A 25,790-nucleotide genomic window follows, 5' to 3' on the forward strand; every position below is an offset into this window, starting at 1 on the left:
AAAAAAAAAAAAAAAAAAAAAAAAAAAGAGAGAGAAGAGAAACATACCAGAGAATCAAATGTGAACACAAAACCCCAAGCAAACCTACTAAGAATGAGTCCCATTCAAACGATACTTACAAAGGTTTCCTCAGGCTGTTTACAGTTTTAAAGTACATTTACTTTATAAGCACCGAGGAATTCTTTGTTTAATGCCGTCCTAACATGAAAGTTCACATAACTGCTTCTTCAAACCATGATACAGAGCTTTATGACAACCTAGAAGTGGAAACCAAGAGAAGGCAAACGTGATGCCTTAGAGATCAAGAAACATTTACACAGTTCAACTGTTAAAAACAGTACAACATTCACGCAGTGAATCCAGTTTGGATGTCAGTATACACAGCATACAAGTTCTTCAGGGAGGTGGGAGGCCTGTCGACTGCTCTCCAGGTGCCCCCAAATGCTGGGCCTGTGGATCTTCTTTCAGAGACTGGTTCTCCTCCAACGCAGTCTGGGGCTCGACACCCATGGGTTCAGATTTCCAGGAAATGTGACTACCATCCTGTTGCTTAAAAGACCAGATATAAGTACGTCACACAGATGTTATGACTTTCACTCAATCAGCTGAAGCTATATGACTAGCACATTCTATCACTGACCCAAAAATCTAACATTAATATCTCAGGTCAAATTTGATTACAACAAATAATAAACACGATAAAAGTCTCTACAGAACCACAATTTTAAAAGCCCTCGTGACAACTCACTTGTTCCAAGCCGGGGTCCTTACCACAAAAATCTAGTCTATTCAATCTAACGGTATTTGACCTGGAGCCACGGTTGGGGAAAGAAAACCAAGCCTTCCTTTAACCTCTGACAAACAGACAACCAATCCTAGTAATAGTTTTGCGAACAAAATACTCACGGTCCTTGCCTCTCCTACTCGTCTTAAGATGACACCTTCTGCCAATAAAGCCTTCCCTGCTTCCACAAATAACTTCTCTTCATCTGTTTCTCCAAGTTTCTGTAGCTCAATGTACTTCTCCACAAACCTAGAATTCCAAGCAGTCACATCTTCGGTCTGTATATTGAGAGTTGTCAAGACATGCTATTACACAGTCCTGAGTATTCCCTTAAGAGAACTTCCTAGGGAGTTTGGGATTGACATGTACACACTGCTCTACTTAAAACAGATAACCAACAAGGACCTATGGTTTAAAAAAAGAGTTAATTAAAAAAAAAAGAGATCTTCCTATAGGAACATCTCTTTCCTCAAGTGGAATGCAACAAAACCCCTCAAATTGACAACTAAATCCTAAAAAAAGAAAGGTAACCAAAGACTTATGGAATGGCTTACCGTTGACAGGTAGACTTGAAGTTTGGATTGAACAGATCAAAAGCTTTTGGACCAGATCCATAGGTTGAATAAAATTTCCTAGAAAGTACAAAACAATACAATATAAATCTCCAGTTATAGATCATGGCCAAGAATGGAGGAAAGAATAACTGCTGGGCCCTGAGGAAGCGAGTACAACATGACCTACAGACCTTTTTTGTTCGTTTTAAATAAGCAATGCAGGCACATGGTAAATACATCAAATGTTACAGAAAGGTATCCAGTGAAAAGTAACACTCCTCCTCACCTCTGCACCCTAAACTCCCAGTTCCCCTCCCCTTAAGCAACGCGCTAACCCGTTTCTTGTGTATCCACCCAGGAATGTTCTACCACTATACAACCATACATGCATCTATCATTCCCTGTCCCCAGCCACGCTGTTTAACCCCAAGGATAGTAAACACATCTTTCCTTTTTACTTAATATTTCTCAGAGATCATTTCAAATCAGGGCACGTAGATTGTTTCTAGTCCTTTGCTACTTTAGACAGTGTTGCAATGATTACCTTTATCTATATTTCTTAGTGTACCGTGCAAATAAGCCTGTGGAATAATTTCATAAAAATGGTATTGCTGGGTCAAGGTATGTGCCTTTGTAATTTGGCCTTGCAAACTGCCAGAATGCTTGCCAAAGGGGCTGTGCCAAATTATACCCACACCGGGAAGGCAGGAGACCGCCTATTTCTATACACCCGCACCTAATTGTACCTCCTGACGTTTTGACCTTTGTCCATCTGACAGGTGAAATATTATAATTCATTGTAGTTTTGCTTTTCTTACGAAACAGGTTGAACATCTTTTCATGTTTAAAAGCAAATGAATTTCCTTTTCTGTGACCTGTCCACGTTCTTTGCCTACTTTTCCGCTTGGTCTTTCTCTTGACTCATAAGCAAACTTTATAGCAATATAAACAGGAATTAGCCCTCTGTCATACCATGTTGCAAAATTTTTTCCCAGTATGTCACCTGACTTTTGATTTTGCTTATGGTAGTTTTTGTGTGCAGAAATTTTAATATTTTCATCTATGGCTTCTGGGTTTTTTTATCATGCTTAGGTAGGCTTTTATCACAGAGATTATTTTTTAAATTACCCCATAGTTTCTTCTAGAACTTTTAGGACTTCACTTATTACATTTAGGTTTTGATAAACCTGAAATTTATTTTGTTGTTTTAAGTTCTTAAAAATATCAAAAACACCAAAAAAAAAAAAAAAAGGCCAAAAAGATAAAGGTTCAAAAAACGATTTAAGTATAAGGTGTTATTATTTTGGCCTTAACGGCAATAAAAGAGGAAGCAGTAAAATATTCCACATTCTCCAGTGACCATCACCCAGTTCCACTGCTACGCACACAGTAGAAGCACAAATGATTTTAATATGTAAATGACCTTGAAAGCATCCTGACCGAGAGCATGCAATGGACCTGAGCAGGAAACTACTGAAGAAGTATTTAATGCCCCAAAGATCTCTGAAAATTTACAAGCAGAGCCAGAACATACTTGTTCTCCTACCTCAAAGGAGTGTCGTGGGAGAAAAAAAAAAAGATTCGTCAAGTGAAAGGTGCCTGGACCTCAATAGAGAAAATGACTTTATAAATTGTTTTCTTACATCCAGAAATAGGGATAAGAATAAGGTATATGTATTAATTTCAATTAGGCACAATCTCTGATCTTAACATTTAAAGACAAAAGAAACTGTACACACTCTGGATACTAAAAACTGACATCCGTATTCGAGGGAAAGGGCTTTGTCAGTGAATTCCCAGTAAGCTGACCTTGAGCCTCATTGTTCTCATGACTAAAATGGAGACAAGGATACCGACCAACCCTGCAGGGTTGAAGTAAGACCTAAATGAGATAACGCTGGTTAAGGGCTTAACACGGTGCCAGCCACCAAACAGATGTGCAGAAACAGGTAGCTATCATTGCAATGATCAGTCAGTTGTTGGGCTCCAGATTCTACTTCTCTGAACTTCTGCTTCTCTCACATGGGTGAGGGCCTCTGATTCCCTAATCCGGCTAGATAGACAAGACCGGCTCCACAGAGCAAGCCCAGACTCAATTCCTATTTAAGTTGTCAGACTGCTGGCTAAACCTTTCCTTCTAAAGTTCTGCAGCCTCCTGTCCACCATACGGGCCCGGCACTCACGCTCTAATCCGATCCTCGTGGTAGAAGATGTCCTGGATGTGAGCTTTCGCTTTGCCGTATCGCAAGTGGGGCCTTCGGAAGACCGGCTCCCTCAGTGGCGGGAAGGCATTATATATGTCAAACCAGAGGGGCTTCTCCTTCAACACACCAGCCCGCATCAGGTCCCGCGTCCTGAAGGAAGGGTAAAGAACGAAGGTCAGAGGACTTCCCTGGTGGCACAGTGGTTAAGAATACGCCTACCAATGCAGGGGACACGGGTTCGAGCCCTGGTCCCGGAAGATCCCACATGCACGGAGCAACTAAGCCCGTATGCCACAACTACTGAGCCTGCGAGCCACAACTACTGAGCCCACGTGCCACACTACTGAAGCCCGGGCGCCTAGAGCCCATGCTCCGCAACAAGAGAAGCCGCCGCAATGAGAAGCCCGCGCACCACAACGAAGAGTAGCCTCTGCTCGCCGCAACTAGAAAAAATCCAGCGCACAGCAAGAAGACCCACTGCAGCCAAAAATTAATTAATTAATTTAAAACCAAGGTCAGTCAGTGAATCAGTGTAGCCGCAGCCCGGGACACCGGCGGGGGTCACAGAGTCCGGAAGACACCCGGAAGGAGGGCAGAGCAGGAAGTCCCCTACCTACAGGTAAGATGTTTCCATATTCCAAACCAACCTAACAGTGCTCGGGAGTTAATCTTCCACCTTCTTATGTGCGTCCCACCCACCTCGCCCCATCCCCGTCCCGTCAAGGAAAATGCAAAGACGGTCCCGCCAGGCCCATCAGCCCCTTCCTCCCTTCCTCTTCCTAGAGACCTCCACTCGGGGAGCGGACAGGTGCGATCTTGAACGTGAGAGCTAAGAAATTCAAGGGGTGACGTAGTCAAGCACAATTCTTCAGAAACGGGAGAGAGCACAAGAGAGGCCTGGCCGGACTCAGACCCACCCAAGAAAGGGCGTAAAAAGCGGAGGCGCCCTCGGCCCACCCCGGCTCCGAGCACGCACCGCGAGAAAATGCTCCCCACGGTTTCCAGGCGGCTCCCCGCCATGCCCGCCGCCTCGGATCCCGTGTGGTTCCTCGTACCGGAACCGGAAGCGCCCGCAGCAGGCAAAGTGACTGTAAGTCGCGGGCCGAGCCGCGGATCTCTGGGCTACCGCCCGGGCCCCAACGGGAGGGCGGAGCCAGGCAGAAGCAAAGGATGGCCGCATCGGCACGCCATCGGCTACACGCCAGGTTCAGACAGGAGCACTCGATAGCCGAGCCGCCAGGGAGGGAGCGAGCCAAAGCCCGGCAGAAGCAATAAATGACCGATCCAGGGGAGGGGTTAATTGTGGTGGTTGCTTTACCCTCCCTGGCCTTATTGAGCCAACTCCGCCCAAGAAGACCGGGCCGTGCGGAGGGAAGATGATGGGGAGGGAGGAGGGAGGCGCAGCCTAGGTCCTGGGAGAGCCAACTAGTCTAGGAATTCGTAAGGCAGAGATAAGAGGTCACCAGCTCTAGGTACGGGCTGCACCTAATTTTGGTTGGACTCAAAGACTGCGCGGAAGGAAACCGAGGCCCGGGGAGGAACGTCACCCGCCCAGGGTCACCCTAGAGCCCAAGCCTCCGTCCTCCGTCTCCTACTGTTTAGCGCTCCCCACTAAACCCTTTGGCCCTGGAGCGCCACCTGCATGCGCTCTAATAGGGATGCTGCGGGCAGCTAGGGTTTTCTCCCCGGGAGGCGTCGCTAGCTAGCTGTTCCTTAGAGCTTGAAAAGTGAAAGTGTCCGGAACAAACAAACTCCGAGAAGGAAACTCAAAAATCTGGGGAAGTATCCTCTCAGCATAACCTTTTGTCCCAACAGTCATACTTTGGGTAAAGTACCCCATAGAAATTAAAACACAATTTCACGAGGATATTTGTGCAGAGATCGTCATTGCAGCATTGTTTGTAATGCACCCTCCCAACCATCGAATGGGAGATGGCTGGAAAATTATGCTTCATATAATCTATGGAGTCCTATGCAGCTATTGAAATGAACGAGCTAGATCCATACGTATTGACCTAGATGAATGCCCACGACTTACTGTTAAATGAAAAAGGAAATTGCAGAGAAGGTCTTTAATCAAAAGAAAAAAGAAATCTTTTAGACGTGTTTGTATGAGGATAGAAACTATGTGGAAAGGCACCTATGGCTGTGAACATTGATTATCTCCAGTGAGATTGCAGGAGGGGAAGGGAGAATTTTTTTTCTTTATGTATTCTTCAGAGTTTGACCTGTGAAGAGTTTGTATTCATTTTTGAACTTTTTAAGCCAGTGAAATGTTCTGAATCACATACACACACAATATCTCCGGGGAGCCCATTATCTTTGTCATCAAGAAAGTGACAAGTCATCCCAGAGTCCTCCCTGCTCTCTGGGAGGCTGGTGAGGTGGAGGGGGATGTCTGATGAGCAGTTAATACTTGCTTGTGTTCTCTCACCGAATCCACACACCTACCCACAACTGGCTGTTGTTATCCCCATCATAAATGAGAATGTGAGGCCACAGGGAGTTAAGTAACTTGTCTGATAGGTAACTGACAGAGCCAGGCTTCCAGCCCCACCTAGGCACTTTCTAGGACCCCACAATGCCTCCTTAGCCATGCCTCCGGCTGGAGACTGATGGGCTGAGAACTCAGGCAAAACTGGTGCCAGGGGCAGGGGACAGGGTGATCTGAGGCCGAGGGCTGAGAGGTGGGTTTCACTGCTGCCTCAGGACCCTCTGGAGCAGGGAAGAGAGAGCACAGCTCTGGCCGCTGGGCCAAGCATGGAGTCCTAGGCAGGTCTACAAGACTTTGCTCTAGGGAGAGCAAACATACTCGCAGCTAAATATAGTCTTCCCAGGCTTCAAAACAAGTTTCTAATTCCATCCAAGTAAGAACTAGCTGCCAGGCCAGACCACAGACACACTTCCCTTCTCATACTCGGGACTGCCCCGTAGGCCACTGCTGTTACCCAGTTACCGCTGCTAAAGAATTAGAAGGGCTTATTGCAAGTTCAGGGAGGGGAGCCAAAGACCCAAACGCTCGATGGGGGAGGAATTGCAAGGTGGCAGTTTTCTCTCTAGATCTTCTTGGGGAAGTCCCTTCCTCTTCTGAGCCTTTCAAGTTTCCCCTCCAGCATCCTATTTCATGCTTCTGTGACTGAGAACGGAATGTTGGTGGGTAGTGTAAGGAACCATGGAGATGTGGGAGCAAAGATGCATTGGGAACCCTCTGAACCTGCAACAGGAAGTTGCATCCCAGGGAGCATTCATTCATCACGTAGGAGGGAGCTGGGGGCGGGCAGAATGGACAGTAGAGGTTTTCTGTCTTCTCACCCGGGCCTCTCAAAGCTGCAAGAAGCTGATGCACTCATGCCATGCACCACACCAGGGACCTGGATTATCTCCTTCAATAGTTCAACTACCTGAGGCCATAGATCATGTCCTGATAATCTTACAGATAAAGGAATAGAGCTTGTAATCTCTCCAGAAGGTCATATTCCTTCCACAATACCGCTTGGCCCCATTTTGTCCCGCTGCATCACACTGTAGATGTGCCCATTAATCCTGTCATCTTGGGCACTTACATAACTTTTCAAGCCTCTCTTTCCCCATGTAACATTTGGCGGTGTCCGCTCATTGCCAGAGTAAAAGCGATCATTCGTGTAAAGCACGCATCACGGTGCTTATACATAGTAAGTGCTTGTAACAGGCAAGTCTAGTGGCTGTTACAGCATCACTTCTGCTGTTGTGTCCTGTCATCCACTGATTGCCCCCTGAGACTGCAACATTTTGATGATATTCCATAGATCGCCTTAATGTTTGATTTTCTTGTTAAATGATCCATTCATCCCACAAACATTTTGGCGCCCACCTGACCCTGTGCGGAGTCCTGGAGAAGCTGGCTGTCCAGAGGGGGAGACAGAGAGGCAAATGCATAATTGATAAGTTATGTGCTGAATAGCTTATTGACTATTGGGTAGCTAGGGCTGCCATAACAAAATACCACAGACTGAATGGCTTAAACAACAGAAATCTATTGTCTCACAGTTCTGGAGACTGGAAGTCAGACAGAGATCAACGTGTTGGCAGGGCTATTTCTTCAGAGGCCTCTCTCCCCGGTTTGTAGATGGCTGTCTTCTCCCTGTGTCTTCACACGGTCTTCCCTCTCTGTGTGTGTCCATGTCCTCTTCTTATGACTCCAGTCATATTGGATTCAGGCCCAAACTAATGACCTCATTTTTACTTAAATACCTCTTTAAAGATGCTATCTCCAAACACAGCCACATCCTGAGGTACTGGGGGTTAGGACCTCAGTGTATGAATTTTGGAGGGACACCATTCAGCCCACAACACTGATCAACAAGGACCGGCACTGAATAGCTTCCATTTGCCTGCCCAGAGCCACACCCACTCTGTGCCCTTCTTCACCCAGCTCTGCTTCCGCCCCCGGAGGCTGACTTCTAGGACTGCATCCTCCAGCCCCTTGCCCTCTGTTTCACCAATGGGAGGCATCGGCCAGGGACTGGGAAGAAAGAGGAGACAGAAGTCATTCCCACCCCTCCTCCCTATACAATCCAGGACCGTAAAGTCTTAGATCCGCAGGGCGGCCTCTTCACACCCAGCTCTCTCCCCAGGTTCCAGTCTCCTCCCTTCTCTTCAGGCCTAGAGACGGCCAACTGTGCCCCTCTGTACCACCCGTAGGGTCTAGGCCATCCCTTGCGGCTTCCCTACAGTCTGCCCACATCTTTGTAATTAGCGCCCAGGAGTTTGTCTGACAAAAAGATCAAGCGCATCTCCAATAGCAGAAGAGCTTTGGCAAGTGAACCCCCCAGCATGCTGATGAAATCATGAATACTGCAGAGAGCCAGGACCAGAGAGCAGTTAGACGTTGCTTTAAAAGGGGAGGAAAGCAGTAATATATATTCAATCCACAGGACAGGGCCCAGGAAGAGGAAGGGCAGGGAGGGGGGGTCTTCAAGGAAGAGGCAGGAGTGCCCCCTCTCACCTCCATGCTGTTTGTCTCCTGGCCCAGACCCTCCCTCCTTGGAGGCCCACACCTCCACTTCCTTTCAACAGTCAGGCGGGAAGGCGCTTCAGCCCCAGCACACACTCAGCCAGACCGCATGGATGTGCCCCGGGGACCTGCTTGCTCCCTCACCTTCTCTCTCTCACTTTGCGGGCCTGGCGTTGTAACTGTCTGCTTGTCTGAGTCTGTCTAGCTGGGCCTCTTTGAGGCAGCAACCAGGACTCTTATCTCTGCCTCCCCACGCCCAGCCTGGTGCTTGGCCCAGAGCTGGCTCATAGAAAGAATTTTCCAGTTGAACAGCACAGAGAAATAAAACCAAGTTAGAGCAAATGAGGATGCAGTGACCTCAGCCCTCCTTTGCTGCCCTCCTTCCTGGAGGCCTTCCCTGGATACACCCATAGGGAGAAAGCTGTGGTTGAATGGAAGCAATCCTCCAGCCTGTCAGGCCCCTGGTCACTTCCCGTCCTGGCTGTCCTCTGTGCCTCACTGATAGGATAGATCCCTTTTATAAACCTCTGAGCCTCAGCTTGTCTTCTGTGAAATGCGCATCATCATAGCACCCACCACATAGCCTTGTTAACACCTATAGTTAACCAGTGGGTTAACCAGTGTAGTTATTACCAGTGGGTTAATACTTGTAGAGTGCTCAAAACTGTGCCTGGTGTATAGTAATTGCTCAATAAATAGGAATAACAATTTCTGACCATTCCATGCCCAAGAGCAACAGATCACAATGTATTCAATCACACTTACAATTAAATCTCATCTAACAATTTTCAAGGCATTTTCTTTCTTTCTTTCTTCCTTCCTTCCCTTTCTTTCTTTCTTTCTTTTTTCAGGGATTGAACGCAGGCCCTCAGCAGCGAAAATGTGGAGACCTATCCACTGGACAACCAGGGAATTCCCTCAAGGCATTTTCACATGGCTGCCCATTCATTTCTTCAGCAAACAGCAGCCTTGCCCCCAAGGAGAATCCAGTTCAGGCAGAGGAGAGAGAAGCACTTTGTGCCTACCTGCCCTGGGTGGTCTGTATCACCGTGGAAACAGGAGCCAGCTAGGTCTGGCCTTTCAGTTATCAGAATTAAAGTCCAGTGGGAACCACGCTGTGGAGTTTTCCCAGCAGAAGATGAGACCCTTGCAGGCACACATTTCGGGGCTGGGGTAGGCCCCTCTTTTCTTGGGGGAGGCAGAGCCCGCCATCTTTAATGTGTACCTGAAGGTCATGGGGTTCTTGGAAAATGCAGATTCTGACCCAGGAGTTCTGGGGTGAGGCCTGAAACTGCATTTCCAAAAAAACTTCCAGGCTGACGCCAATACTGCTGGTCTGCAGATACAGTAATCGACTCACCCAAGTCTGCCACGGACTTTCCTGGTTTTAGCATTGAAACTTCCACATCCGAGGAAACCACTCAGTCCTGGAAAACCAGAACAGTTGGTTACCGTATCCACAGACCACGCTCTGAATGGCAAGGTCAGAGCAAGACAGGCTCGTGCTGAGTTTGTACTGAGCTTCACAACTCCTCCCTGCAGAGTCCCTGGAATAATCCTCCTGGCCTGATAAAGGACTGTGACTCTTTATAGAAATGACAGGCCAGGTAGATGCTGGTTTTGTGGGGCCCGAAGCTTATGTAATCTCAGTGGCCCTTTTAAGAAAATGGTACAAAGATATCCTTGCTTTGCAAATTTTACCAAACAGAAGACCATGTGAACAGAGTAAACTTCCTCGTCTGGCTTCAGGCCACACAGGTGCTCGGGTCTTCCTTCTGGGAACATGGTGTTTGGGCCCCTCGGTGACCAGCAACTGCCGCTTCTGAGAGATCACCACCAGGTGGCAGTAGATCTACACAGCCCCCTTCAACACCCCAACCCACCCCCTCACCCCACCATCAACTCCAGAAACTTCCAAATCTTTCTCCAGCTGGTCTAGCCAATTAATCCAATGAATATTAATCTATGCTGTGATAATGGGCAAAAGAGGTTCATGTGTGGCTCTCAGCAGCATATTTGCCATTTAATGGAAATGGTAAGATTGTTTTAAAAATCAGATAAAGAATGCTAATAGGTGACTTCCGGGCGTGCTGTTGAAGATGTTTTTAAGCAGGTGGACCTTTCCGTGCTCTACAAATTGCATTTATGCAGGGGTTCTAAGTCTTATCACCTGTTCCCGCCACCCCAATATATAGCTTAGTGTTTAGGCACCAGCTCTGGAGTTCAGCTGCCTGGGTTCAAATTCAGGCACTACCACTTACTGACGGTGATACCGAGTAAGGACCTTAACATCTCTGGGCCTCAGTTTCCCGATCTGGGAAATGGGAGTATAAATACTGATTTCATATAATAGTTGTGGGATAAAACAATGTTTGTAAAGCACCCCAGAAAAATGACTGACATACAGTAAGCACTGATAAGCAGCTCTCAGCATCATCGTCCCACACCTTACCTGCCTGCTTCAAACCAAGTTCTCCTGTGTTTCCTCCAACCTCAACCCCTTACCAGTTGCTTCAGGAGAACAGAGGGAGGGTTGAGACCCCAGCATGGTAATAACCAGGCCAGTTCTTCCGGGCACAGCATTCCCCAGCCCCATGAGCTCCTCGCAAGCTGGGACTGAGCCCTGAGGACACCAAAGCATACAAAGGGGGAGGGGCATTGGCTGGACCAGACTCCAGATAGATAGCCCAGCTCAGCATTTTTGCAGAAGATGAATCTACAAGTATCACGTTGTGGATACCAAGAGCCCAGGACTTGCAGATGAGCATGGTGTGAGGCTGGGTGGCTGAGGCAGTCACCTGACCCAGCCCGACTCCTCCCTGGGTCCTCTACACACTGTTCGACTGGGAGGGACTCATCATGGAGCAGGGGCTTCCTCTTCTGCACTCCTGTTGGACCTGGTAAGCTTTCTTTGCCTTCTTTCCCTACAGCCCCCTCTCTGGCTCCAATCACCTTCAGCCTCATCTACACTAATAGGCGTAATAGTGAGTGTGCGCAAACTTTGCCGCACCTTAGAATCACCCAGGAGCTTGTACGATCTGATTCCCAGGCTCAATCCCGAATCAATGAAACCAGAATCTCTGGGAATGGGACCAAACAACAGAGATGATCCCAGTGGGCAGCAAGTTTGAGAACCAGTGTTTCTCAAGCCTTACTGTGCACAGAAGACAACCGAGGAGTTTTTTAAAATGCACATTCTGGTTCAGTAGGTCTGGAGCAGAGCTGGGAATTCTGTTTCTAACAAGCTCCCGGATGATAGAGATGCTGCTGGTCTGCAGGCCAGACTTTGAGTAGCAAGGTAGTAGAACTGTGGTTCTCAAACGTATCAGAATCATCTGGAAGCCTTGTTCAAATACACCCCAAGTTCGGATTCAGGAGGTCTGGATGGAGGGCGGAGTACAGGTTTTGAAGTCAGGCAGCCCTGGCCCCTTTTCTTACTTCGTACCTTGCTAGCTCTTAGGTAAGTTACTTAACCTTTCTGAATTGTCATTGCATCATCTGTAAAGTGGCCACTATTGGGCAAGATTAACTGGGCTAATATGAAACACCTAACAGACTGCTTAGCGTGCTGGTCCGCAAACTTGAGTGTGAACTTGAATTACCTGAGGCGCTTTCAAAGAAACCAACCTATAACTGCTGATGTACTTGGTGTAGGGTACTGAGCATCAAGAGTTTTTAAACTACTCTGGTAATTCTACTCTGCAGCCAGTACTAGGTACCGACCTAACACCATGGCTCCCAAACGTTAGTGCATATCAGAAGCACAGACTGCTGGGCTGCACCCCCAGAGTTTCTGACTCAGCTTGGGGTGGGGTTGAGAATTGGCATTTCTAACAAGGTCCCGGGTACTGGTGCTATGCTGGCGGCGGGGGGATTTACACTGATCAACAGCTATCAGTAAAGAATGCACAGAGCAGGGATGAGAGGATAATCTTGGGTTGCTGAGGTCCAGACACCAGGTCTGGAGCATCGCCAGCTGTCCAGGTACGTCAATTTACAAGCCCACCTGGGTCTACCTGGGCTAGGGGCAGGGCAGGGTGGGGGCAGAACATTTTTGTGGGGGAGGCAGGAAGAACCTGCATTGTTTATCCAGGAGAAAGGCCACTGAACTCAAACATGGCATGGGGACGGGGGGACTTCCCTGGCGGTCCAGTGGCTAAGACTCCATGCTCCCAATGCAAGGGGCCCAGCTTCGATCCCTGGTCAGGGAACTAGATCCCACGTGCTGCAACTAAGAGTTCACATGCCGCAACTAAAGATCCCTCATGCCACCACGAAGATCCCGCGTGCCGTGACTAAGACCCGGTGCAGCCAAGTAAATGATAAAAAACAAATAAATATTAAAAACAAACAAAAAATCATGGCATCAGAGGAAAAGCAGTGACTTGGCCTGGGTGACTCGGAGCCCAGAAATAAGTTGTGTGGGTTGAAGCCACAAGGAGGCCCACAGCTCAACACCAGGAAGAACTTTTTAACCTTGAAAACCGCCCTGTCTGAAAAGGGCACCAGCCTCCTCCTCTGGCAGTGAGCTCCCTGGCGCGGGAGGTAGTTCACCGAAGCCTGGGAGTAGGGAAAGCGAGAGGGGTTTGAACTGGAAGACGTCTGCGGGCCCTCTGAAGCCTGACCCTACACATCCCCGCAGCTCCAGGCGAGACGTTATTCTGGCAGCTTTCTGTTTATTTAGGAAGGTGACCGGCTGGAGCGCTCGCAACAGACTGGTGTTTCCCTGGCCTGCCAGCAAGCGGTTTACTTACTTTCCCAGGCAAACAGGAAGGCGGGCAGCGCCAGCAGGTGGGCGAGGCTGCGGTGCGGCACAGGGGCCACCTGAGGGGCGCTGCGGGGATGCCTAGCCCCGGGGCCCCGCGGGCACTGCGGGTGGGCCAGGCAGGCGGCCCACGGGCGCGGGGTGCCGGGGGCAGGGGGAGGCGAAGAGGAGGGTCAGCCCACGCGCCGCCACGTCAGAGCACCAAGAGAACACCAAGTCTTTATTACACGAATTCCTATGAAACTGCTCCAAGATAAAACCCACACGCAGGAGAAAAAACAAAAACAAAAAAACTGACAAAGCCACACACACGGACGGGGGTTGGGGGTGGGGGGCGACTGGCGCTCCCCCTCTTCTGTGCCCGGTCATCAGGAGCCCTTGGGGGGCGGTGGGGATTGGAGGGCGGCAGCACTTCCGCACTCGCTCGGGAGGCTGAGCCGGGCCAGGGTCCCCCTCCGGCACCGCGGGGAGCCCGCCACGCCCTCACTATCTCGAGGTGGCTTACGGCCTCCAAGCCCCGCCAGGCTTGGCGCCCGCCCCCAACGCCCCACCGCCGTGCCGCTGGGCTGGCTCCCCGCTCGGGCCCTAGCCCCGTGCCTGCCCGGCTCCCCGGTTCTCCCGAGGTCGGCGCCTTCCCGCCTCCAGCCGGGCCACGGAAGCCCGGCTGCCCCTCCCTCCCTCCCTCCCTCCCTCCCGTTGGCAGTGGTTGGTGCCGGGTCAGGTTCGTAGGACCCTTGTTTTCCTCCTGGCCATTTGCCTTCTCACTCTTGGCAAGGGGCACCCAGCAAGCCCTTCTGCCCCAGAGGCTCTGGCCCGGCTGGCAGCCTCTCCTTCTTGCCCCTCAGTCCTGCACCTTCTCAGGGTTACTAAAGAACTGGCCGCTGCCCACCCTTAATGACAGCAGAACTTCTAGTCCAACTGGGGAGTCAGAGCCCCTGGAGCCCCCACTGTTGTGGGACTACAGGATCCCATCCAGGACTGACTTTTGTCTTCTGTCAGAGTAAACACTACCCCTGCCTAGCTAGAATCCGCCAGCTCCGGGGTGGCCAGCCTCCCCATCCCTGCTGGGGGCCCTTGCCAGCCCCTAACAGAGGCAGCCCGAGGGGCCCAGGCAGGGTACTCAGCAGATACCTCTCTGCAGTGGCCCATCACTCCTCAGAGCGGGCCCGAGTGACTGCCCAGGGCTTTCTCACCCAGAGCTCCGTGCAGGGGAGTGCCAAGGACCAGCACCCCTGGGGAAAGACTGAGATGCAGAAGGCCATGGGAATAAAGGACCCTAGGTGCCCAGAAGGGAGCTGCGGATGGGGGTATGGGATCAGGCAGTGTCTGTGGCCCGACAGGAGAGACCAGGACAAGAGGGGGGCAGGGGCTCCACCTTCAGGCCAACGAGCCTCTGGTAGGATCATCCTCCCCTTCTGGGTACTCCAACCTTTGCCAGTTTTCTGGGTGTTTTTTTTTTTTTTTTTAAGAAGAGGGGTTAGATCCTACATTTCCACTCGTTCCCCACAGAACAGCCTGGCTACGAAAGGGACTGTGGTTGGCTGCCGCCTCCACCCTCAGGCCCTTCCTCCAATCACAGCATGCAACTCGGAAGTTCTAAGTCCCTTGGGAAGTGGCAGTGGCAGTGGCTGGGCTGGACTGTGGCTGGAGAACCACTGGGCCTCAGAACTCAAGCACCATCAGTCCGGCTGCAGCTGGGCTCTTCAGCGGAGGGCCGGTTTGCTCTGTGGCTGCCTCTACCGGGTCAGATGGTCTCCGGCGAGGAGAAACTGCTACATCTGGCAGGAAAAAGGGATGGGAGAAGTCTTTTTCAGTGGAGCCCAGGGGTCTTTCCTCACCACCGGTTCCTGGAGAGATGGTTCTGGGCAGAAGCTTCTAAAGACAGGAGGCTTCTCCTTCCCCCAGGGACTCTATGTCAGCCTTGGAACTCTGCCTGCGGTCACACCCACCAATCCAAGCTCCTAGAAACATTCCAACTTGCAAAACAGCAGGGACTCTGGCAGCTAGAGATGGAGTGGGGCGGGTGGGGTGAAGCAGCTGTCTGAGAGGTGTGCCTGGGTGCCTGGCCTGTTCTGTGATACAGCGGTAGCCCAGCTGAGCTACACCAAGGGCACCTGTAGGGGCAGAAAAGTAAAATGGGATCAGAATTTGGTGGGACCCCCACACCAAGCTGAGGAGCCTTCGCTTGGAAGACCCGTTCAGAGAGCAAGGGAGAAATGGAACTGTAGTGGTGTCCTGGTGATGGGTAAACAGAGCAGGGGCAGTGAAGAGACCAGCAGCTGTTAGCCAGGCGATGAGAGTCTGCCAGGGCAGTGATGCGAGGAATAAGAAGAGAAATGAACTGGGGAAATCGGAAGTGGGACTGTCTAGCTTTCAGTGAGTTGACAGCCAGGGCTAGAAAGACCATCGTGGGCACAGCTGGGGCCGTGGAGTGGATTTGGAGAACTAAGAGGGAGATTCGGATTTGGGAACCAACTGCACAGAAGTATTGCTGATGCCGTAAGAGAGGCTGGCGGCACCGCTAGGGAGAGGGAGTAAGGAGACTTTGAAGAGGGTCAAGCCCAGAGCTACGGGGAGAGCTGGGATTGAGGGAGTGGAAGGAGCCAGGGGAGCCCAAAAGCGCACAGAGAATCAAAGGCAGAGAGAAAGGGGATCCAGGATTCCTGGGGCCACAGGAGCCAAGGGAGGGCAGTTTCAGGGGAGACGACGGGCATGGCGTGCAGAGACAACACCAGAGGATGCAGAACAGGAAAAGGCCCAGGACCTGGCAGGTGATCCTGAGTCAGTCTGGGGGTGGGGGTGGGGGTGCCAGCTGGCAATGGGTGAAGGAGGATGCACGTTTCTGCAAACTGGGTGATGATGGAAAATATTGAGGACTCTTGGTTTTTAAGATGGGACGAGGAGGATGTAGACCTGAGGAAGGAAAGGGAAAAGCTGGAAGATTCAGGAAAGAAAGAAATTATGAGGAAGGTCCTGATAAGGGTGGCTTTGGGCCAGCACGTTTCCCGGGGGACCAGTGGGAAGGAAGTGGTAGCGACACTGCACGGGAGGCGGGGGTCCTCCCCTCGGCTGGCTTTATTTCAGCATTCCGGATACCTGGGAAGCCTGGGTGCAGCAACATGGGTGAGGAGAGCCTGAGAGAACAGAAGAGGTCTGGAAGGGCCTGGTGGAGGGTGGCGGGTCAACTAGAGGTGACGTGAAGGCCAGCCGCCCAGGCTGAGGGGAGAGGGCGCCTGTACTCTTCCTGGCTGTGTCCTCCCCACACTGGTTTCTCCCCTCCACTGCAGTTACCCTGAGGGTAGCAAGTATTTCTCCATAGCCTGAAACAGGGCCATACCTGCCACACCGTGAGCTCAAGAAAGCCCTGTAGGGCTTCCCTGGTGGTGCAGTGGTTGAGAGTCTGCCTGCGGATGCAGGGGACATGGGTTCGTGCCCCAGTCCGGGAAGATCCCACGTGCCGCGGAGCGGCTGGGCCCGTGAGCCATGGCCGCTGAGCCTGCACGTCCGGAGCCTGTGCTCCACAACGGGAGAGGCCACGACAGTGAGAGGCCCGCGTACCGCAAAAAAAAAAAAGCCCTGTAGATAGCTGACCCCTGGGACCAGGACAGCGGCTGGGGGCAGGGTGAGCAGGCAGCTTCCTGATGGGGGAGGGGCTGGAAGAGGGACAGGTTCCCCTGAGCCCTGGAGGAGGTGTTGACACTCCCTGTTTCTTCCCCAGGGATGCACTGGGATAGAGGAGGAAAAGCAGCCTGGAGGCCCATGGCTCCAGCCAGAAACAGAGCTGTCTTGAGAGGGGCCGTTCCCTCATCTTCCCCACCACCAAAACCCGAGGCAATGGCAGAGTTCTGTGTGGACGTGGCCGGGTGAGGCCATCTCAGTTTTTCTTAAATTAGTGTGCTGTGTGTATCCTGGACTCTCTTCTCAACTGTGTTGTAAACTATTCAAGGTCAAAGCTGGTTTTTCTCTTCCTGTTCCTAGCATCTGGCATAGGTGTGATTATCTTCTGTCAAATGAATAAATAACGCAAGACACTAATTCCCCCATGCACACGCCCCCCGCCGTAACAAGGGAAAAAACCCCGGACCTGCGCCATCTAGTTGCCTGAGCCTGATGCCTCTGGACCACGGGGAAGACCGCCCTCTGGGGTGTGGGGCAGGTCAGTCCTGCACCTTACCTCTTACTGTCCTTCCCTTAGTGCTTCCTCCACCTTGGGCACCTCCTGTCGCCTTCCCCTGAAGTCTTCGTCTGAAAAGCAGAGGAAAGCACCTCACCCTCCACCCTGCAGGGCCTCACTCAGACACGTCTCCCAGGCTGGGCAAGACAGCTGAGCCAACTCTCTCCACCCTTGTTTGCCGGGGCACACGCTGATCCCCGGGAGCGATGCGCGGGTCTGGTGAGGGGCAACTGGGCACGGTGCGGGGTTAGGACCCCTGGCTGCTGCTCTGTCTCTATCGATGAGCTCTGAGGCCTTGGACAAGTTCTTCCCTCAGTTTCCTCATCTATAAAATGAGATGGGGAAGTTGGACTGTCCAGATGACCTCCAAGGCCCTTCTAGCCCTTGTTTCTGGATGTCTCCTGACCACCAAAGGGCTCCTCTGCTCTGAGGCCTGAGGATCAGGGTTCAGCTGTGGGCCTTGGAAGGTCTGAGGCAGTGTCTGCTGGCCCACACGCCTTTGGGAGGGACTGAATGAACGCTGAAAGGCCTCTGGGCCCCAGACACTGAAACTGCCCAGAGCGTGGCTCTCAAGGGGAGGCCCTTCCATGTGGGTGGGCCTGTCTGTCCCCTCACACCCCAGAGAATATTCCCCAGAAACAGCACTCGGTGCTTTGTGCTCCAGGCAAAGATTTAGGTGGAGATGTGGCTGGGCCCCTTTTCAGGAGTGGAAGGGAGAGGCGATATGGACCAAGTCACGAGGGGGACCCATTTCCTTGGGTCGCCTGCCCACCAACCCTGATATGTCCCCCAGGTTCGGTGTCCCCTCCTTTACAGTCTGGGTTCACCTGTGAAACACCCAGGCCCTCCTCTTGGAGGACCACCCAACACAGGCAACTCAGAGCCCCGACTTCCCTGCCCTCCCCGCCTCACCACAAGTGTGGCCCTCCACGTCGTCCAGGAGATTGGCTGTTGATGCCGCAGCCCCCAGTCTGCCGGACCATTCAGGAAAACTGTCCCAGGGATGGGTGGGCACTCCCTGTCCCTGGACTTCTACCCCCGCCCCAAGCTCAGGAGGCCTTCACCGCACCAGCCTTATCCCCCCAAACTCCCCAATACCTCCTGCAGGCTCCTTTTCTTGGGGTCATCTGAGCAGCCAGGCGCTGACTCTCTCCCCCAGCTCCCATCTCTGGGGACAGAGAAGGAACTTTCTCCCTGTTCTCCTTTGGCTGCTCAGCTTCTATAATAATATCCTGGGCCCTGTTTGACAAGCATGGATGGAAGTCTGGGTAAAATTGTGGAAAACCATATTTTTACTGGAGGAACTAAGAGTGAGAAGGCAGGGCCAACACGTGAATTGAGGAGGTGGAAAGGTCTGTGGATCAATTCAACTTAAGAAATTAGGGGGGTTTCCCTGGTGGTGCAGTGGTTAAGAATCCGCCTGCCAAAGCAGGGGACACGGGTTCGGGCCCTGGTCCAGGAAGATCCCACATGCCGTGGGGCAACTAAGCCCGTGCGCCATAACTGCTAAGCCTGCGCTCTGGAGCCCGCGAGTCACGACTACTGAAGCCTGTGCGCCTAGAGCCTGTGCTCTGCAACGAGAGAAGCCACCGCAGTGAGAAGCCCGCGCACCGCAACGAAGAGTGGCCCCCGCTCTCCAGAACTAGAGAAAAACCTGCATGCAACAACGCAGCCAAAAACGAATAAAATAAATAAATTTATATTAAAAAAAAAGAAATTAGGAAAAGGTTTGCTTATTTCCATGGAAGGACGAAGTTTTCTCTCAAGACGCAGATTACCCCAAACAAAAAGTTAAAAAGTGGTAGGACAACTTCTGAGCCTACAGGGGCCTACACTGGCCTGTTCCCCATGCCTGGTGATGGGAGTCAACACTGGTGTCAAGAGATAGGTCAGGGCTTCCCTGGTGGCGCAGTGGTTGAGAGTCCGCCTGCCAATGCAGGGGACACAGGTTCGTGCCCTGGTCCGGGAAGATCCCACATGCCGCGGAGCGGCTGGGCCTGTGAGCCATGGCCGCTGAGCCTCCGCATCCGGAGCCTCTGCTCCGCAGCGGGAGAGGCCACAACAGTGAGAGGCCTGCGTACCGCAAAAAAAAAAAAAGAGATAGGGCAGCGCCAGGCTGGCAGCAGGGCCCAGGGTGGGAGAGGGGAGAGTCACGTGGCCCGGTCCCACTCCGGGGGAGGGTGCAGCCTCAGGGAGTCCAGCCCAGGGTTTTCAGCACCCTTAGCACCCACCGCTGCCACCCAGTGCCAGGCTGGAAAGGATACGACTGATGCTTCAACAAGTGTTTCCTCTTTGACTTCCTCATCTTGGTCTTCTCCGAGAAGGCCCTGGCCAGTTCAAACAGCTTCCTCCGGGTGGCTAGGGGCAGAGAGACCTGTGAGCCGGCAGCGAGAGCAGCAGGTAGCTGCCCCCCAGGACGGGGGCAGGTGGGCAGGCTGGTGGGGGAGGGAAGAGGTGACAGCAATCGCAGACCGGGGTCAGGCTGGTGCCCTGGCGGAGTGAGGCTGCCATCCTGGGTCGGCCGGCAGAGGCAGCACAGGCCACCGAGAGCCTGGCCAGGGACCGCAGCCAGCAGCTGAGATCCGGGTATTCCTCCTTCCCCAGCTGTGACAGACGGCTTCACATCTTGGCTTTCTTCCTGCCACCTCCCCTTCTCCCCTCTCCACCTCCAGGACTGGTTCTGGGATTTCCATGACTAATCCGAGATTTTCTCTGAAATGGAGCCTGAAAGGATGGCAGCCTCATTCACGCATGGTTGTGTGTCTGGGGGGTGGGGTAGAGGGGAAGGCGGGACCCGGCTGGCAGGACTTTGTGGGAAGGGGCCACTGAGCCGGTGGACCGCCCACCCACAGAACGTGGACTTAGCTTGGGCCTCCCCACTCAGGCCCAGCCTGGCCAAGCCCCCTCAAGCCACAGAGAATGTGAACTCTAAAACGGCGGGGGGCAGGGGGGCGCGGTGTCCAGCACATTATTATTTTTCTGCAGACAGATGGCCCAAGAGGATTTAAAACTTAATTTGTATCCAGACTCAGTTGCACAGGGAAGTACGGCAGGAAAGCTGAGGGAGCCAGCCCGTGATTAAAATGTCACTTTGGTTCACCAAGAGTCAGCTGCATTAAAATTCCGGGTGGCTCCCTCCCTCCCAGGAGGCCACAGGCCTGTCTTAGAAGAGCCGGGGAGGGGGCGTACGCTGGACTCACATTTTCCCATGTGTTTCAACTTGTCCCTGAATAAGGCATCTTCAGATGCAGCGGGGTTGTTGTCGCTGGTTCCTGGAAGGGGGAAGACACCTCTGAGGGCCAGTGGCTGCCCAAGGCCCGGGGAGGGGGGTCAGGGCTGTCCCCACAGGAAAGGGGCTCAGCCCCACCCTTCCACTTGAGGAAGGGAGCAAAGAGCAGGCTTCTGCCCTAACCAGGAGGGAGCTTATAGCAAGGAGGACACCGGGGTTCAAGGAGCATTTCTTTCCCCACCCAAGCCTCACTCTCCCCTTTTCTGTAAAAAGGGTCGGTGGTCTGGTCTGTATGTGTGGAGGGCCAGCTCCCGCAGGCTCCCAACTGTCCGTTCCTCTGACCACTCTGCATTCCGTGAAGGCCCTTTGGTAGCTTGAAATCAGCCACGATGGGAGTGTTTACACCATGGAAGCTACCAGATGCTAAGCACTGGGGCTTCCCCTGCACCCCGACAGGCTGTGACACATTCACCAGCACGTGGCCAGCCTGCCTGCGTCCTGACGTGGGGCGCCGAGTCTCCCCATTCACTCGGCTCCCACTTGGGTCCCGCTCTGCCCTTCTAAGCTCCCACGCTAATCCCGAGTCACCTTGCCTGCTAAGTCCCTGTGAGTCATCCTGATCCACCTCAGCGGTCCCGGTGTCTATGGTTAATTTGGGATCAAGGACAAGAGGCTGCTGTTAAACCCCCAGATGCGTATCTGGTGGGACCTAAGCTCCCAGCCTGTCGCTTATGAATCAGTTCGACAGGATTTTCCCTCTTCAAGCTGGGGTCAGCTGAGCTCCCCATCCTTCTGCCCCCCTCCCCCATTCCACCATGCGATGTAAGCTCTGTTTCGGGCAAGAGCTGCGGATTCTTCCTCTGAGGCGGGCAGCCTGTGTGTGTGTGTGTGTGGTGGGCACTGGCTCACCAGGGGCCACTGTGCACACGCACAGGCAGAGTCCAGATGTAGAGGATGGAACCGGGACCTTCAGGGTGTCCCCAGCTCCAGCCTGACCCTCGTCCGTGCAGCCCAGCAGCCTGCTGTCCACCCCTGGCCCTCCTTCAGCCACTGAGGCAATTCTTGCTTCTCACCACCTTGGACGTGAAGCTTCCAGTTCTATTCCTCCAACACTAAGGCAGAGCCTGGCCTGTGGCAGATACTCCCCAGGTACTGAATGAATGAATGAATGAATGAACTCTTCCCAGATTGACCCTGCCCTTCCGCGCCGACATGTTTTTGCCGTAATTAACAAGCGTGTCTTCAGCCTTGCTGCGTCATTCTGCCTGTTTCTTGGACGCATCTCCAGTGTTTGTTCCCAGTAAAACCATAAGCTCCCCCCGGGCAGTGACCCAGTCTCTGAGTCCCTGGCCACCCCAAGCCTGACACCCCGTGGGACGTTACGTGGTGTGGTGTGTCCCCTTCTTGCCCGTGCTCCAGGCACCTCCAAGGAGTTCAGCCAGTCCGTTGGCCAATCCCGGGTGTGGGTTGCAGCAGCCGCTGGGTTGGTAAGAACCCCGGGCTGCTGAGTGGAGGGGCCATCTCCCTCTCGGCGAGCATGGAGAAGAGGGAGAAACCTCCCCACCAGCCTGTCTCCTCAGCCTACCCCCAAACTCCAAATACGCAAACCACAGCTGGGGTGTGAGCCCCCTACACCCTCCAGGCCTCTCTCTTAGGAAGGCAAGGTTACCTGGGACAGGAGCGGGAAAGTCAAAGTCATTTCCCACAGCTACGCTGCTGGATGTAGATTTCTGGGACTCGTATTTCAATCGATCTGGAAAAGGACCACATTCTGGTCGGGGAAGTTAGCTCCCACCCAGGGGCAGCCTGCGCTGAGATGCAGGAGGTTGTTAGAGGCCAAACCCCCAGAAGCACACACACACACATGCACACACGAAATATGTGCACACACGACGCCTACGGGCTCTCAAAGAACCAGAACTCTCAAAGATACAGAAACGACTGCCCTGACAACCTGCAGTGTCAGAATGTCAAAATGAGAAGGACCCTGGGAAGTCAGACAGTCCAGCCCTTCATTTAAAAGGAAAGACCCTGGGCTTCCCTGGTGGCGCAGTGGTTAAGAGTCCGCCTGCTGATGCAGGGGACACGGGTTCGTGCCCCGGTCCGGGAGGATCCCACATGCCGTGGAGCGGCTGGGCCCGTGAGCCATGGCCGCTGAGCCTGCGCGTCCGGAGCCTGTGCTCCGCAACGGGAGAGGCCACAGCAGTGAGAGGCCCGCGTACCGCAAAAAAAAAAGGAAAGACCCCGAGACCCCCAGCACCTTTAATGCAGAGCTGGGACCAGCCTTGGGCCTCCTCTGTCTCAGGCCAGGCTTCTCCCTGCACACCGTGCTCCCTCCCCCAAAACACAGTCAGACACACACACGCGCACACACCCACACCTCTCTCCCACAGGACCCTCGCTGCACCCCCATCAAACACTCCCACCCTGAAGGGGGAAGGCAGCCAGGCTGGGGGCAGTAGAGTGCTGGGCCCAAGGACAACTCAAACGCCCAAAAAATTCAAGAGCCCCTGCTCTAATGTCCTCTGCTCAGGGAGGCACCCACGGACCCAATCACTCTATTCCTGGAGCTCCAGACATATGGTGCCGAAGCCAGTGCCTGGCACAGAGCAGACAGGCAGGGGAGCAAGGGAAGGGCACCCCTCTCTCTCTCTGAGTTCCAGAGGAGGGAAGCGGTGGCTGGTGACTCAGGTCCCTGTTGGCAGACTTCTGGGGCTCCCACCAGAATAACTCAACAGCACAGAGGCCACCCCGAGCTCCAAGGCTAAAGCCAGCATCAGCCCCTCCTTAGCCATGGAGCGGCGGCCGCAGCGCCCCACCCGGGGCACCACCTCTCTCCAGGGCAAGGAGGAAGTCGCGGTTGCGCTGCAGCTCCTTCATGAACTCCTCGTTCTGCAGGAAGAGCGCGATCCTCTCGTCCTCCAGGTATTGCTTCCAGCGGTTCTCCTGGTCCCGGGGTCCGGGCCCGGCCGTGAGGGGCCGGCCTCCCTCTGTGATCACAGGCTTGGAGCCCCCGGAGGTAGCCTGAGGAGGGGAGCGAGCATGTGGACCGCCTACTCACAAGGACGCACGCTGCACAGATATCCACGCGCACCCGGGGGTACACGTGTCCTTCCCAGGATGCTGTGGCCGCACCCTGCGGCCAGCACCTCCTATCTAACTTCACAGGCCAGAGCCCTCTCTGCTGAGGAAGCAGCAAGGGCTTAAAAACTACTCCCCACCTCCTCCACCTTGGACGCCCCCCCACACCTTCCTTCATCAAAACCTGAATAGTCCGGAAGAGTGATCTGCGAACTGCTCAGGGTCCCCAAACTCAAAGCTCTCCCTGTCTAAGCTGTCTCAGGGGAGACCCCTTGCAGAGGGCCAGCCTCTGGGGAGAAGCACCCTGGCCCTCTCCCAGGGGAGGGAAGGGAGGTACTCTGGTCCTCTGCCGTTGACAGCTCCCCACCCCCTGCCCCTGCCCACCTCCCTCCAGCCTGGGGTGATGGCCGCAGCCAGGGAGTGTCCCCAGGGCTGTCACCTTCCTGGGCGGAAGAGGAAACCTCCAGGCCCAGACAGGAAATGAGGCTTTTGCTTCAGTGTTCTTTCCCTACAAACCCAGGGCAACAGAAACAGCTCAGCCTGGGCTTAAACAGCAGGGAGTGACACTGGCTGGCATGAACGGCGTGGGCAAGCAGAGCTGCTGCACAGGCCAGGGGCGGGGGAATCCTCGTTACCTGTATGCTGTCCAGCTGCTGGGGCAGGATGCGGAGAAAGTCTTCGGGGAGGTTGCCTAGCAGTGGGGGGTTCCAGTTCCGATAGCGCCTCTGGCCGGAAGGGGGCGCGGAGCCCAGCACGTCGATGCTGCGGGGTGAGAGGTGACGAGGAGGAGGGAAGAGTCAGCCCAAACACAGGTGTCCTGGCCCATCACACCAAGATCCTGCTCAGACTGGCACTGCTGCTCCAGAGCCTCCCGTGGCCTCCGCTGCCTCTGGCACAAAGGCCCAGCACGCTAGCTCCCCTTCTCAACCAGGCTTCGGCTGACCCCCAGCCTCTGGGCCTGGGCTCCGCTGCCCTGGATGTTCCACTACTCAGCGCCTTCAAGGCCTCTGGGCCTAGAGAGCTCTGTGTTGCCGGCGCACATACTGCGTGTTGTGGATTTTGACACGGATGTGGCAGTCATGGCCCTTCACGCTTCTATCCCTAGCACCTAGCGTGACGCGAGCTCCTCCTGGCTGCTGAGTGCCAGGCGTGCTCCGAGTGAACAGACACAGAGCTGCCGGCAGCCCAGCCCGCCCCAGTGTGGGTTTGCTAGGGTCGGGGGACATGAGGACAGCAGGATCCCTAGAGGGTAAGTGGATCTAGGCTCCAGTTCTGGCACAGCCACAAGCCAGCCACGTGGTCCTGGGTGAGACTCTGTCCCCTCTGGGGCTCAGTCTCCTACAAGCTGCTGTCTCCCTGCCCAGGTGCGTGGGAGCCCCTCGGGAGGCTGTCTCGAACAACTTGCTGAAAAGGCACATGGAGGTGTGGGATTGGAAGGGTCCTTGTTCCAAGTGGCGCGGGGAACCGCTCCCCTGGGCCAAGGCGGAGGCCAACAGCGAGGCGGAGAGGAGCGGAAGGAGACCCTGGCACGTGGCCTCTCTGACCCCCAGCCTCCCGCCCTGCTGTCCTGGCCTGAGGGCGGCCTGGGGCCTGGCCAGGAGCTCCCCACAGCTCCTCGGCAGCCTGCAGCGTGGCAACCGCAGGACACGTGTTCTGCTGAATCAGGGAAATGACACACAGAGAAGGCAGCCGAGGGCCGGGAGCCACTCTCTCTCGGGCCTGGCTCTGATTTGGTCTCAAGCTCCAGGAATCCCGCCCGCCCCCTCACTGGAGGGGAGCTTTTCCGGGCTGCCCCTGACTATGGAAATAACTTCCTTTCTTTTTCTATTTTGGGCGGGTGGCCTGGCGGGCCCAGGGGGAAGGGCGGGGGCGGCAGCAGACAGGATAACAAGCCGCTAAATGCCTGGTGGGAGCTCAGCACTCAGACAGGAGCCAAGGAACCCCGGGCACCCTCTCGCTGTACAGATGCGGGAATGGTCCAGAGAAGAGCCTGCCTTACGGCCCGG

General features: G+C 53.8%; 2 protein-coding genes across 7 annotated transcripts in view; both read right to left on the reverse strand.

Annotated features, from left to right (window-relative positions):
- Positions 1-137: 137 nt before the first annotated feature.
- On the reverse strand, positions 138-4,684 carry MRPS23 (mitochondrial ribosomal protein S23). The gene is made up of 5 exons (XM_027087145.1): positions 4,519-4,684; positions 3,522-3,692; positions 1,339-1,416; positions 907-1,033; positions 138-549 (listed from the first exon to the last, which is right to left on the reverse strand). The coding sequence occupies exons 1-5, from the start codon at positions 4,560-4,562 to the stop codon at positions 397-399; spliced, it is 573 nt and encodes a 190-aa protein (XP_026942946.1). The 5' UTR covers positions 4,563-4,684; the 3' UTR covers positions 138-396.
- Positions 4,685-13,493: 8,809 nt separating this feature from the next.
- Positions 13,494-25,790, reverse strand: part of CUEDC1 (CUE domain containing 1) — a 76,653-nt gene continuing 64,356 nt past the window's right edge. For 3 of the 6 annotated variants that reach the window (XM_027087149.1, XM_027087146.1, XM_027087148.1), the window contains 5 exons: positions 24,420-24,546; positions 23,535-23,727; positions 22,087-22,456; positions 20,675-20,746; positions 19,739-19,832 (listed from right to left, as the gene is read on the reverse strand). In XM_027087149.1, the coding sequence (XP_026942950.1) occupies positions 20,716-20,746; positions 22,087-22,456; positions 23,535-23,727; positions 24,420-24,546 (721 nt within the window). In that variant the 3' untranslated portion in view covers positions 19,739-19,832; positions 20,675-20,715. Of the gene's footprint in view, positions 15,079-15,249; positions 15,415-17,474; positions 17,546-18,386; positions 18,446-19,738; positions 19,833-20,674; positions 20,747-22,086; positions 22,457-23,534; positions 23,728-24,419; positions 24,547-25,790 lie in introns of those variants that run through there. The other 3 variants (XR_003428767.1, XM_027087150.1, XM_027087151.1) reach the window with 3 other exon arrangements.

This window comes from Aethalodelphis obliquidens, unplaced genomic scaffold (assembly GCF_003676395.1).
Source record: "Aethalodelphis obliquidens isolate GAN/ISIS:26980383/991018 unplaced genomic scaffold, ASM367639v1 scaffold58, whole genome shotgun sequence".
In the NCBI taxonomy this organism is placed as follows: domain Eukaryota; kingdom Metazoa; phylum Chordata; class Mammalia; order Artiodactyla; family Delphinidae; genus Aethalodelphis; species Aethalodelphis obliquidens.

Excerpts from the sequence above, each read along its gene's own strand:
- MRPS23 (XM_027087145.1), bottom strand. The coding sequence starts at position 4,562 with ATGGCGGGGAGCCGCCTGGAAACCGTGGGGAGCATTTTCTCGCG. Across the intron at positions 3,693-4,518 it reads GTGGGGAGCATTTTCTCGCG|GACGCGGGACCTGATGCGGG; the intron begins GTGCGTGCTCGG and ends CCCTTCCTTCAG. Across the intron at positions 1,034-1,338 it reads TTCAAGTCTACCTGTCAACG|GTTTGTGGAGAAGTACATTG; the intron begins GTAAGCCATTCC and ends TTGGAATTCTAG.